At 56.8% G+C, this 14,017-nt stretch overlaps 1 protein-coding gene across 1 annotated transcript; it reads right to left on the bottom strand.

The window, feature by feature from the left end:
- Positions 1–1,212: 1,212 nt before the first annotated feature.
- On the bottom strand, positions 1,213–5,479 carry LOC118978024 (keratin, type I cytoskeletal 14). The gene is made up of 8 exons (XM_037033190.1): positions 4,863–5,479; positions 3,723–3,805; positions 2,989–3,145; positions 2,663–2,824; positions 2,455–2,580; positions 2,151–2,371; positions 2,013–2,056; positions 1,213–1,462 (listed from the first exon to the last, which is right to left on the bottom strand). The coding sequence occupies exons 1-8, from the start codon at positions 5,397–5,399 to the stop codon at positions 1,368–1,370; spliced, it is 1,425 nt and encodes a 474-aa protein (XP_036889085.1). The 5' UTR covers positions 5,400–5,479; the 3' UTR covers positions 1,213–1,367.
- Between the last annotated feature and the right edge of the window lie 8,538 nt (positions 5,480–14,017).

Raw genomic sequence — 14,017 nt, 5'->3', positions numbered from 1 at the left:
GTTTTAGGCCAGTCGGTATAGGAGCCAAGACTCCAACCAAGGGTGTCTGATTCCAAAACTCCAGCTGGTAGCCCCTTTGCCCTCAAAGACTACATCTTGCTTTAACCCCAGTCCCAGCCTTGGCTCTCCCCAGAAGCTTCATTCGTGCCGCTTTTTCTTATCTTGGGACAGTGAGCCCCACCCATGTCTGGAATCTTCACTACTCACTCAAGGGAAGTCCTCCTCTTCCCCCTTCTTCTCCAGCCCCCCAAAGAGAAGGAAAGGTGCTTCCCACCACAGGAGGCTTCCACAGCCCTGGCTCTCAATGTACATTCCCTTCTCGGATTCTCATATCAACACCAAGAAGCAGGAGTCATGCTTGCAGGGTAGGTGGGGAAACGGAAGCTCCCCAAGATCACAAAACTAGTGCAGAACAGAGCCAGAATTAGAGACCACTCTAACAATGGCCTTCTCGTGGACAGAGAGCCGCCTGCCGTGCACAAGAGGGGGCTGACCTAGCGTTGCTCACAGCGCCTGCCCTGCGCCTGCACTGCGCCAGGCACCACGCTAGTGCCCGCACACCCATTCTCCCAGAAAACCCTCCCAACAAGCCCACAGGGAGGTGCTGACATTCTGCCCACTTTTCAGATGCTGAAACTGGGGCCTGGAGATGCTAATCGACTTGCTTCACGTCCACCGAAAGCCGTCAGGATTCAGACCCAGCTCTGGAGGTGAGAGCAGGTGGGATGAAGGGAAGCAAAATTCTCAGGGGAGCCGGAGTTCTTGCTAGGTTCACAGACTTCCCCTGAAGAGCTTTAGGGACCTACAAACCCCAGGAATTGTATACAAATGTGTGTAAGCTTATCAGAAGATGAAAAAAGAAGATCTATAGCTTCAATATATTCTCAACGAAATCCCCAGTGATAATCCCTAGCACAGTGACTGGCTCATGAAAGAGACTCAGTAAGATCTGGAGAATGAATGGACAGATGAGTGAATAAATGCATGTGCCTCCGTGCCCTGGGAGACACCACTCATGACCTGGTGCACACTTCCTTCTGTCTGCATCTTTGGAGATGGTGAAAGTCATCCTGGGACCAGAGCCCAGCCCTCCCCCAGGCCCTTTCCCCCGGTCCCAGAGGCTACGGCCAGGTGCTATGATGAGTTTCAAAAAGACACCTCCCCCGCTTTCCCCCACCCCCACTACTGACAATGACCAGGCAGAGGCGGGGGTTGTGCAACTCAGATAATGAAGCTTTATTGCGTGCCAGGAGGGGGCAAGGGGGGCAGGACCGAGGTGTGAACTACTTGTGGGGCGGTGGGTGCATGAGAGGGGGTCCCCCAGTGTGTGGAGGGTGCTTCCTAGGCCTTAGCAGTGCTGAGCAGCCTCAGTTCTTGCTTCGAATGACCTGCTCGTGGGTGGACACCACCTTGCCGTCGTGCACGTCCATGACCTTGGTGCGGATCTGGCGACTGGAGGACACTGGGGAACAGGGGAGAAAAGGTGTCAGCAGCGGTGAACACGCAGTGAAGAAATAAGGAGCGGGGAGGCCAAGGACTGGAGAGGAATTGGGTGAACGGTCTCCCTGCTGCCCTTTCTCCCTGTGCTCTCTTCATTCCCGGCTCTCGCGCCAGCACTGATGCGATCAGCACACCTCCCTCTCCAATCAGGGCTCCCTGAGGCCAGGGCAGAGTCTGTGTCCTCAGAACTCAGCCTCCTAAGAACTCAGATAGACCTGGTTCGGTCCAGAGTGACCCAAATAGACCCAGATTGACCCATGGCCAACTGAGCCCTGTGGGGTCCTGTCCACGGTGCTGACCACCAGAACCCTGAGGTCGGCTGCAGACACTGGGTGACAAAAGTAAACCGTGGAAGCCACCAGCTCCTAGCCCTAAGGAGGGTTTAAAAGTGGTTTGTAAGGGACACCGGGTGAAAAAACTCTAGCCCAGCCTTCAAGAAGCCCCTGCCCGACACCCTAGGCCTGCTGGGAGAGCAGGGGGGTCCTGAGGCCGGATGAGGAGGAAGGTCTTACCGTCTCTGGACGACTGAGAGCCAGAGGAGAACTGCGAGGAGAGGCTGTGAAGACAGAAAGGGGCAAGATTGTTCAACACATGGGGGGCAGTGAGTGAATGGTGAGGGGGTGGGCTAGAGGGGAGGGTCGGGCACTCACTGGGCGTCCTCGCCCTCCAGCAGGCGGCGGTAGGTGGCGATCTCCTGCTCCAGCCGCGTCTTCACGTCCAGCAGGATCTTGTACTCCTGGTTCTGCTGCTCCATGTCGCAGCGCAGCTGGGCCAGCTGCTCCTCCACGCTGCCGATCATCTCCTGGATCTGGGCCAGCTGCATGCAGTAGCGGCCTTTGGTTTCCTCTAGACTGTTCTCCAGGGATGCTTTCTGTAAAGAGGATTAGGGATACTGAGTCAGTCATTTTCTCCCTCCTAGACCTGGGCCCACCGGGGACCGACAGCGCCCCCTACCATGCTGAGCTGGGACTGCAGCTCGATCTCCAGGTTCTGCACTGAGCGGCGGAGCTCGGAGATCTCGCTCTTGCCGCTCTGCAGGGCCTCGGTGTTGGTGGCCACCTCGCGGTTCAGCTCCTCTGTCTGCGGAAAAGAAAACATCATTGACCCTGGAAACCCCTGGGAAGCAGATCTCCTGGGTCCCTTCCACCCGAATGGCACCCACCTTGCTGAAGAACCATTCCTCGGCGTCCTTGCGGTTCTTCTCCGCTATCTTCTCGTACTGGTCGCGCATCTCGTTCAGGATGCGGCTCAGGTCCACGCCGGGGGCGGCGTCCATCTCCACGTTGACGTCCCCGCCCACCTGGCCTCTCATGGAATTCATCTCCTGCACAACCACAGAACAGTCCCCAGTGGGAGCCTTACTGTGGCAGCCTATGGGGCTTCCCCCGTCAGAGGTGTTCCTGGCCTGAACTTCGCCCTGCACCAGCTCAAGTCCATCCCTTCCCTCCCAGCTAATCTTCTAAGCCGGCCTCTCCATTTAGCTCTCACCTCCTCGTGGTTCTTCCTCAGGTAGGCCAGCTCCTCCTTCAGGCTCTCGATCTGCATCTCCAGGTCGGCTCTGGCCAGGGTCAGCTCGTCCAGGACCCTGCGCAGGCCGTTGATGTCGGCCTCCACGCTCATGCGCAGGTTCAGCTCCGTCTCGTACCTGGAAGGACCCGAAAGAAAAGGAATGAGACACCCGTCCTGACCACACTGGAGGCTTTGTTCTCTTCCCCCTGCAGCTCCTTCCCATAGCTGGCACCCCCTGTGTGGTTTAGGGAGCCAGCCTCAAACAGTGTGGTTGGGCACAACAGCCATGGATTGCTCACATCTGAACATTCCCGGGGTGGGGGGAGTAGGAGGTGGCGGGGAGCAAGGCAGTTGACCATGTTAACAGAATTCAGGGAAGGGAGATGCTGCTGGCTTCGGTCAACAATAGCACACAAGGCCTCCAAATACCACCACCTCCCAAACTTCAGGGGCACTTGGGGAAGTGGGGAGCGCCTCTCCCTAAAACAGTGCTTCCCAAAGCTGGCTGTGGATCAAATTCACCCAGGTAGCCTGTTAAAATAACCGAATCAGAACACCAAGGGTGGGGCCCAAGAATCCGGTATTTTTATAAGCACCCTAACGGGTTTTCACGCAGCCATCCTGGAGCCTGTCAGCTCCATTTCGGGAACACTACTCCAAAAATGCCCCACCCTGGGGAGACTGGACATCCTGGGCCACCGCTGCAAACTCACTTGGTGCGGAAGTCATCTGCAGCCAGACGGGCATTGTCAATCTGCAGGACGACATTGGCGTTGTCCACGGTGGCCGTGAGGATCTGCAATGGAAAGGGCACAAGCTGTCAGTCAAGTCAGTCAAGTAGACATGGCTGGCCGGTCTTCGCAGCAGCTGGCTTCGTATTCCAGGCTGAGGACCCCCTCCTCCCACAAGCCTTCTCCACAGCAGCCTCAAGGGGAACCTCCAGTCGTCCAGCTGTGACCCAGGACCTTGCTGACTCGTGGTCAACAGAGAGAGTAAGAAAGAGCCCTGGTCATAGCATCAGAAGTTCTTGAGTTCTGGTTGTGGTTTTTACCACCAACTTGCTGCAAAACCTGAGACAACTCTTGGGGCTTTTAACCCCCCTCAGCTGAGACCCGATTCTCCGTCTGAACTCTGTTCTTGCACAAGCCAGCCCTGCCGGCCCTCTGCAGGCCCTCAAACACAGTGGAGCTTTCACAAAAGGTGAGACCCAGGTGTCACAGGGGATCAGAAAAGAGGAAGGGCCCCTCAGGTGATGTGGGAGCAGGGGCCTGGAGTCAGATGGCAAAAGCCCCCAAGAACCCTTTCTGCTAGGGCACGGGGGCACCTAAAGTGGGCTGGCTGCCACTGGCTGTCTCTGTGGGTTTTCCGGGCCCGCCTGGCTGTGGGGAGGGCCGATGGGTGCCAGGGCTCATGGGCGGCAGCTGCCACAGCCCAGACTAATGAGCTAATGAACGGTTTGGGTGTCTAGCCTGGTCCCGTTACAGCCTAGCTCCTCCCCTGTGCTGGAGAGCAGGTAGCTGTCTCCTAGGCTGGCAGGTGGAGGGCAAGCATTCCAGCCTCAGCTGGGAGCTCCTAGGCTGGTCACAGTGCCACCCAAAGCATCAGCTTCTTCCTCCGTAAAATGTAAGGGAGAGAACTCCTGGTCTCGCGGGGTCTGAGGGATCTGGAGCCCAGGAGGGCATGAGCAAGGGCATAGAGGGAGACCGATCTCCCACTGCCCGGCTCTGCTGGGGGTATCCAGAGCCAGAGGGAGGCATCTGTCCTAGAAATCTGAAGGTGCTGGTGGCCTGAGGCATCTGTTGTTCCAGAGTCAGGGAGCTGGAATGGCACCTCCGGCTGCCTGGTTCACCCACCTTATTCCTCAGGTCCTCGATGGTCTTGAAGTAGGGGCTGTAGTCCTTGGTCTCAGTGGGCCGCTGCCTCTGGTACCAGTCTCGGATCTTGACCTCCAGGTCAGCGTTGGCCTCCTCCAGGGCGCGCACCTTGTCCAGGTAGGAGGCCAGGCGGTCGTTGAGGTTCTGCATGGTCACCTTCTCACTGCCCACCAGGAGCCCACCATCACCACCACCAAAGCCACCACCAAAACCGCCACCACCAAAGCCACCACCAAGGCCACCACCAAAGCCAGCACCATATCCTACACCGAAACCACTTCCCAGGCCTCCGCCATAGCTGCTACTGCTGAAGCCACCGCCGCCATAGCCACCCCCCATCCCGAAGGTGCCTCCGGAGGAGTAGCGGGAAGAGGACATCGACATGCCCCCGAAGCCGCTGGAGCCCCGGCACGACCCTCCAGTCAGGACAGAGGACATGCGGCTGGAGCCCCCGCCAAGGCCACCAGAGCCCTTCATGGAGCTGGAGGAGGTGAACTGGCGGCTGCAGGTGGTCATGGTGCTGAGGAGGGAGGCGAGTGAGCGAGCGAGTCGGCAGAGAGAGAGAAAGGTGCTCGGGTAAGTTGGAAAAGGCTGCAGGTGTTTTATAGTCATGGGTAGGGGGCGGGCCCGGCACTTCCCATTCTCCTGGGCCGTCATCGCCCGCGGGCAGCACCCGCTCCCAGCCAGATCCCTCCTCTCCTCTGCCTTGTCATGTCTTCCATATTTTACTGGAAACTCATTGTTTGGGGTGTCTTGGGTTTCTTGTCCCGCTGGGTGTGGTTCACAAGAGAAGGTGCGGGCCTGCGGGCTACACTTTCCCGTCGGGCCCAGGGAGCCCAGGTTCTCAGGAGCCTGTGTGCCGGGCTCAGCCGGCTGGCAGGGACCAGGACCTCTGCACTATAAACGGGGTGCCTGTGAGCTCCCCGTTAACTCTGTGAGACTCAGTCCTCTTAGAGGGAACCCACAACTCAAGGTGGCACCTGCCTGGAGGAACAGCAGCGTGGCAAAGTCACACCAAGCATGGAAATGCCCGCTTAGCATTGCCTTCTATAAAAAGAGACAGGAAAGTCTGGGGCCCTCCCAGGTCTGATTTGCTGGACTTTGCTAAGGACCCGCCACATCCCTGAACCATGCCCAGCCAGTCACGTGGCTCAGGCTCCTACCCTGACACCCCCATGAAAGGGAAACCCAGGCAGCTCTCCCCCACCCCGGGCACAGATTCCCAGAGCCTCCACACACCTGTGGACAGACCCATGGTGCTGGCTGCTCAGTGTGGCCAAAGGCCAGGGGCATCGCTGGCCCAGCCAGAAGAGACACCAGGCAAGAGCAGGCAGCGGGGGAATCTTGGCCCTGCCATTTACTCCTGTGTGACCCAGGATATGACACTCCTCTGAGCCTCAGTTTGCTCATCTGTAAAGTGGGAGCAAACCCCATCCACCCTGCCTACTGCAGAGTCAGCTCCCAGAATCCGACTCAGCAGTGTGTGTGCAAGGGTTTTACACGCCTAGTGTGGCACAAAGCTGGCTGGCACTGGTGTAGCCCTGTCTGGGCCCCCAGGGGGGCGAAGCAGCGCCCCTGGAACAGGCCTGGCAGGGCCTTGTGCTTCCAGCCCCAGGGATCCTCCCAGGCTCCCAGGGCAGCGCTGGTGGAAGGGGGCTGGCTCAGATACTGCTATTAAAGCCCCTTGTGGACCTGGATGGAGGAGGGTGGGAGGACAGGCACCCAGCAGTGGACTTGAGGCTCCCTGCCACCTGAGGCCCTGAGGGCCAGGGGATATTTCCAGGGGCCCGTTTTTGTTCTGCCTGAAAGACCTCAGCTCTCCCTTGTCTCCCGGACAACCTCCAAAGGCACCCCCTGCAGTTGCGCCTCGCCTTCCCACCAGCCCTCAGCCTCACAGATCCAGCCTCACAGACCCCACGGGCACGTTGGGAGGAATGTGGTCGTGTCTGGGGCTGCCCGACACGTCCTATCTCCCCAGACAGGCCCCGACAGCCCCTGCTGGAGGCTCCAACACTCTTCTGAGGATCAGCTGCTCCCAGAAGAGAACCAAGCCTCCCTCTCCCTCCTCCCCCCTCCCCCTCACCACCATCAAAGCACATGTGGGGGGGGCGGCCCCCACCCCCAACCCGGCCCAGGCAGCTGCGTTCACAGGACGATCTGAGACAAACACTGCCGGCTGTGGGCTCCCCAAATCCGCAGCAGCGCAGAGAACTCACGTGGATGTGAGTAAGCCAGGGCCGCACCCCTGACAGACACTCCTAATCTCCTTCCACAGAATGGTCTCCCACTTCCGCTGAGCCCTACACTTCCCCCTGTGAGCGGGTGCAGGGACTCTGGGTGAGGGACAAACACTCTGACTAGGAGGCACGTCGCTGTCAGCTGTGGGGTGGGGTGTGGGGAGGGGGACTCACCAGGGGAAAATGCATCATCCAGAGGGGCCCAGGGAGCAAGAGTGGGTGCACAGCCCACCACCCATCCCCCTGCGCTGCGGGGAGGCACCGGAGTCTCCCCAGAGCACAGGACTCGGGAAAAGGTCTCCTTCCCCCGCTCCTCATTCATGGAGCCCAGAACAGGCTCCCTCCTCACCCCTCCAGGGGAATTCCAAAAGGTAAAGACAGTAGGGAACTCGTGGCGGGTAAACTCCTGCGCGCAGTCCGAGGAGAGACCTTTACCAGCCCTCGCCACCCCCACGGACCCTGGAACCCCAGCGTGGAAAGTGCCTCTGACCTCTCCCCAACCTGGGACTAGGACCCTGACCGAGAGAGCCTGAGGCCAGCCCTCTTCCCTGCAGACGCAGAACTAGGCACCAATGGCCCAAACTGGCACGGGAGACCTTTTGAGAAGACAGAGCTTCCTGGGGCAGCAGGAGTCCCTGGGATGAGGGGGATGGTCGGTGGGAGCCTGCGGTAGCCCCCACCACTGGACTCCTAGGCAGGCTTCGAATGGGTGCCCTTAGCTGACCCTCCTCCCACTACCTGGGAGGCAGGTACTGGCGGAGCCTCGGGCGGAGCCTCCTGTGGTAGGTGAGTCTCCCTACACCGGCCTGTGGGGGGCCCCTGCCAGTCCAAAGGAATGAAGCCACTGGGCCAGGCAGCCCCCGCCCAGACAGCCTGCATTTTGTGCTGAGGACCAGGCCGGAAGCCAGAGGATGGGACCCTAAGGGAGAACAGGCCAGTCCGAGGAGGGATGCGCAGCCGATACCCTTGCAGCCCAAGCTACTGGGAGAGACTGTCCCTGCCCTTAGGGAGCCCCCGGCCTGACGGAAGAGAGGACACACCTCCAAACCACTTACGATGTGAACAAACATAAGAAAAGAGCGAGTCCTACACAGTCCCTCGCTGGGACTGCCCTTGACAAAGCCCCGCAGCTCTGGGGGCCAGAGGGCCACACAGCCTCCGGAGGGGCCAGGGGAGACCCTTCCTCCTCTTCTGGGCGTCTGGTGGCACCTGGAGCCTCTTGGGTTGTGGCGGCGACACTCCAGCCATTGGCTCCGTCTTTAAGCAGCCTTCATTTCCTTGTCTCTGTGTCCTTTCCTTTCTTTTTTAAAGTATTTTATTTATGTATTATTACAGAGCAGGGGAAGGAAGGAGAAAGAGAGGGAGAGAAACATCCGTATACAAGAGAAACACCAATCAATTGCCTCTCACACGCCCCCGACCCGGGCCCTGGCCCGCAGCCCGGGCCTGTGCCCTCCTACCAGGAACCGAATCCATGGCCTTTCGCTCTGCAGGGCGATGCCCAGCCCAGTGAGCCACACCAGTCAGGGCGCTGTGTCCGCCTTCCACCTCTGATAAGGACCCTCATCAGATTTAACTCCCCCTCCAGCCCAGTGAGACCGCATCTCAGTTCTTACCACAATCACATCTGCAAAGACTCCTGTTCACGTAAGGTCACATTTGGAGGTTCCTGGTGGACATGAACTTGAGGGAGACACTATTCAACCCGCTCCATCATCTGACAGATTGGGAGGTATCACATGGCAGAGACAGTTGTGGGAATGTGGTGAAGAGAGGGTTGTGCTAAGAGGTGAGCAAGGCCAGTCCGGAAGTCTTCTAAGAACCATTTGTAGGGCCCTGGGGGGGGAGGGGAGCAGCAAGGGGGGCAGAACCCTCAGGTCTCCAGGCCACACCCCCCACCACCCAGTTGCTCTGGCTCCTTCGCCAATAGACAGATCTGTTTTTCATTTATTTAATTCTCTATTTGGAAATAATTTTAGACTTTCAGAAAAAGCTGTGAAAGTAGTGATGAGTTCCTGTGCGTCCTGCACCCAGCTTCCCTCGTAGGAAAAAAAATGTCCCGTGGATGTCGGACGATGACCAGAACCAACAATTAACCTTGAGCCACAGACTGCGTTCAGGTGTCGCCAGTTTTCCCATGAATGACCCTTTTCTGTTGCGTTATTTCTGCTTCACTCCAGAATTCCACATCCCACTAGTTGTCCTGTCCCCTCAGTCTCCTCCCACCTGCGACAGCCCGTCTTTCACGACCTGGACATTCCTGAAAAGTGCTGGTCGCTTATAGGATATCCCTCAGTTCGGGTTTTTCTGATATGTTTGCATCCTCAGGTCGGGGGTATGCATTTTGGCAAGAAAACCACAGAAATGGTGTTGGGTCCTTCTCAGGCACATAAGTCCCAGGCCGACGTGTCTTATTGGTTGGTGACATTAACCTTCTTCACAGGGGAGGGGGTGTTTCCATCTCTCCACTGTCGTGCTCCTGTTCTGCCCGCTAAAATTAGTAAACGCCTTGAGAAAATACCCTGCGACTACGCAATTATCTTGTCCCTTCTTAAATGTTCACCCACTAGCTCCCACATGCACGGGTGGGGGGAAAGAGCTCTCGGCACCCAAGAGCCTTCTGTGTCTGGGCTCCAGAGAGAATCTGGCTCTCAGGAGAGGTTTGGGGATAGGGGTGTCCAAGCTTAGGAAAGAAAGGCACCAAGGCCGGGTGCCCTTCCCCCTAGAAACCTGCCGCCCGCGGCTTTCCAAGACCAGCCGGCCCAACCAGGCCAAGTGTCCCTGTGAGAGGCTGAGATGACACAACAGAGATGCTGAGCCAAGTGTTTCCGTGTCCCTGGTCCCGTCTGAGCCTGCCAGCTGTGAAAGCCAACAGAACAGACATTGACGGCCTGTGTTAGCCATGCAGAAGGTTTAGAGGTTGAGGAAATCCCCACCGTCCACAGCAAGGAAGCTGCTCAGCCGGGGTTTGATCCCAGCTCTGTCTGGCTGCAAACTTCACCTTCTAGTGACAGGTTCCTTTCCTACCAGGGGGTCCCCAAAAGTCAGAGCCGGATGGCCTCCATGTTCATCTAGAACAGACTCTTGACTCTAGATTAGTAAACTGAGGCCCAGAGAGGCGAAGGGTCATGTCCAAAGTCACACAGCAGGGCCTGCTCTGAGAGTGCAAAATGCTTAACACACGCCGCCCAGGAATCTGAGCTAGGCTGGGCGAGATCCTGTGGCATAAGAACAGCTGTGCTTCTGTGGCCCATGCCCGCCTCCTGTAGCTCACGACAGTACTTTGGGGGCCACAAAAGTCTCTCCTTCAGCAGATGCTCGACATGTTAATTTTCTGTCATCCCCCCAGTCTAGTGGAGGGGACACGGCCCTTGCCCTTGGGGATATCCAGTCTGATGGGGGAGGGCAAAGGAACCCAGAACTTTCTCTGCTCCTCGGGCCGAGGAGCCACCAGGTGGGGTGGGTAGCCCATGAAAGGCTTCTTGGAAAGGTTGTGTTTGACTCAGGTTTTGAAAGAAGGAAGAGCCCTGAGTGGGTGGAGTGGAGAGAGGGCATTCCCAGGCAGGGGCGCGGCTGCGGGAACTCGAGGAAAGTCAGCAACTGCGAAAGAGAACAGCTGTGTCAGGAATCCTGAGCTACAGGGGCGGCAGGCAGGTCAGAGGTTGAGGGGACGACAGGGGAGGGTCCAGGGGAGTTTCAGAGAGAAAAGGAGGGATTTCTGCCTCCCTTTAGCCTCACGAAGCCCCGCCCCTCCCCCAGGCTGACCCCTCCAGGTGTCCAGGAAGCAGCAGGACCTCCCAAGTCAGGCAGAGGGGGCTCCTGTCTGGACCTCAGTAGCCACGTGACCTTGGCCAAGCCCCTCGGAGCCTGTTTCCCAACAAGTGGATATAATAGCAGTTTCTACCCAGCAGGATTGTGGACAGGAGTGAAAAATGCATGGCAAGTGGCCAGCATGGTGTTAGGCACAGAGTAAACGTTTGGTTTTAAAAAAAAAAACAAACCCCCTTAAATCAATCCCCAGAGCCTGGCCAGTGAGGGGCAGGAGATTGCTCACATGGAGAACAGGTATCAGAAGTCGGGCAAAGACAAAGAACAAAGCCGAGTCCAGGAAAGTGTTGGGGTGTCAGAGTGATGAGAAAAGGAGGGAGGCTCCGAGGGAGCTGCTGAGGCCAGCGGGGTCAGGGTGATGAGCTCATGAGTCTCCAAGGGCCGGGCGGGTGGAGTCTGCGGGAACAGGCAGGCCCGGGAGCCCTGCTGGGGAAGTCAGCAGGACGGAGTGTGAGGGGTGAAGGAAGGCACGGGGGCTGCCAGTGGGGCCCCCATTCTGAGGCTCTCTCTCCCGGCCTGGGACCAGGGGAGAAGGAGGAGCAACAGCTCTGCTGTCCAATGGGGCCCTGAGGCAGGGGAAGCCCCACCCGTCCCTCAGCCTCACCCATGACCTGCTCTCCTCCCAGCCCTGGCCGTGCAACGGGGGTTATATCTGTACACACATGCGTGTGCTCACACACACTCCGGCTTTGCTCTGCCTCCTGGCTTCTTCCACAAGACTAGAACCATGACTGAGGACAGCCCTCAACATCCCCTTCAGCCACATGGCCAGAGACGGTCAGATCGAATTTGAAAATATTTGAATATTGGCAAATATTTAACCCAAGGGACTGAGGGAATATACAGGGTCCAGTGGAATTAAGGCTTGTTTGAATGTGGTTGGTAGAGTAATAAGATGGGTGTAATAATTTATAGTTTAATTTGAACATGTCACCTAAAATGCCCTGTGGTGTGCTTGAGTGTGATACTGTTATGTTACAGAGTTACATGCCGATGATTTTGTAATAAACGTTTTTGTCATAAACAGGGGCATTATTTCTGCCAGAGCCTGTATGTCCATTTTATCATAAATTTTACTAATAGGAGAGCTGTGTAGCACTCAGTTTACACGGACCAAGAGGCACTCTTCATTGCAAATTCCCTGTGGTCAATGGATGCTCACAGGACGCACACATTGGTCTTTCCCAAACTCTGGGTCTTGGACCTTGCCCAACTCTGGCACCGTGAAGCCGCGGTCGACAGACAGCAGTTCTGACGTACATGCTGGCTGACGCTTGCGTGTACCTGGAGGAGCAGCATAGCAGGGAGACGGCAAAGGCCCCCGCCCTGAGCTCACTCATTCACTCCGTGGTGCGGGGACTTCTGTGCTGAATCAGATGGCAGATGTCAAACACCGGAAGGAGGTCTTCGCTACGTTCTTACATCTGCTTTCTATCCACGGCGCCATGACCGCAGGCATGATGCAATTTTAAGATAAAGCAGCATAATTTTAAGAGTAAAGTGCGGCATGATTTTGAATGTTTTCTCCCTTAAAATGTAGAAGCCTGGACCTTCTCAAGTCTAGACAATAGGTGGAGCCCTGACGTGTGGCATTTTTGCATTTCCACGATGGAAACACCCTACTGCCTGATTGCAGGGGGAGGGCAAGGGGGAGGGGAGGCAGCCGCCAAGAGGGGGCTGAGGAGCTTGGCCTTGGTCAGCGCGGCCCACCCTGCACACCCCAGAGGCACCTCCAGGAGAAGGACAAGGAGGGCGGCTCCCTGCCTAGGTGCTGTAAGTCAGGGTCTCGTTTAAGGCCAGGGCAGCTCCTGGCTGATCCCTGTAGCCCCCAACCCTGCGCCCACCCCACCACCCAGCACACCTGGCCCCGAGCAGCCTCTAAGTGGGCCTGGGCTCCAGACCAGGCCTCTGCTCACCTAGAATCTGCATGGAGGCGACGTGGGGTGGGGAACTCTGACTCCTCACCTACCAGTCATGCACTCTTGGGCAAGTCACTCAACCTCCCCACACCTGAGTTTCCTCACCTGTAACATGGGATGACACTGTCCGTTCGGGAAGAAAGCTGGGAGTCTTGGCAGAGGGCTGGGGGAGGAGGGGTCTGCCCCCCAGCCTTGCTGCAAGAATCAAATGAGGTAAGAACAGGCCAGGCTGCTTTGAAAACAGTCAAGGGAGGGGGAAAGAGAAAGCAAACCTTTACTGGATGCTGAGTGCTTTGTCTCATGAACCCCCTCAGGTAGATACTAATCCCCTAAATTTCCAAGAGAGGTAACTGAGAAGCAGAGAGATGAAGGAACAGCCTGGCGTTGAGCTCAGAGTTCAAGCCCAGGTTGGCCCCTTGCCTCCCCCCACTATTCCACACCGCCTGCTGCAAGGGGCTGCGGCGCTACTCCAGCTTCGGTCCTCTCCTTCTGGTTATGGCTTTTGACTTGTGTGGTCACATCATTGTCTAAGTACAAAGTGAATGGAAATCTATGGTGTCGCATGCTAACCAACGTGGATAAACCTGAAAGACGATATGCTAAGTGAAATAAGCCAGCCACAAAAACACCGTGCGATTCCAGCAGATGAAGGACCTAAAGCAGCCAAAATTATAGAAACAGGAAGTTGAAAGCTGGTGAGCAAGGACTGGGGGAAGGAGAAGGAATGAGTATTCAGTGGGTCTAGAGTTTTAATCTTGCAGGATGAAAAAGTTCTAGAGATCTGTTGCACAACAAGGCGAATATATTAACACTACTGAACTGCACACGTAAAAATTATGAAGATGATAAAAAACTCTATTACATAGCAATGTGAAATTGACAGCCCAGGATATTAGTGTGTGCAATATGTTTTTGACAAGGAAGTTAATGTGATATTCAACAAAGCAACTCATTCTTTGGGTATAGATTTTTTAAAAGGTTTTTTTATTTATTTTAGAGAGAGGAGAAGGGAGGCAAAAAGAGAGGGAGAGAAACATCAATGTGTGGTTGCCTCTCACGTGTCTGCCACTGGGGACCTGGCCTGCAACCCAGGCACGTGCCCTGACTGGGAATCGAACCTGTGTCCCTTTGGTTCACAGGCCAGCACTCA

This window comes from Sturnira hondurensis, unplaced genomic scaffold, assembly GCF_014824575.4.
Source record: "Sturnira hondurensis isolate 20B ecotype Veracruz unplaced genomic scaffold, ASM1482457v3 Scaffold0021632, whole genome shotgun sequence".
Classification (NCBI taxonomy): Eukaryota; Metazoa; Chordata; class Mammalia; order Chiroptera; family Phyllostomidae; genus Sturnira; species Sturnira hondurensis.
This window is presented reverse-complemented; position numbering and strand designations above follow the sequence as displayed.

Excerpts from the sequence above, each read along its gene's own strand:
- LOC118978024 (XM_037033190.1), bottom strand. The coding sequence starts at position 5,399 with ATGACCACCTGCAGCCGCCAGTTCACCTCCTCCAGCTCCATGAAGGGC. Across the intron at positions 2,581-2,662 it reads AGGAATGGTTCTTCAGCAAG|ACAGAGGAGCTGAACCGCGA; the intron begins GTGGGTGCCATT and ends TCTTTTCCGCAG. Across the intron at positions 2,057-2,150 it reads CTGGAGGGCGAGGACGCCCA|CCTCTCCTCGCAGTTCTCCT; the intron begins GTGAGTGCCCGA and ends CTGTCTTCACAG.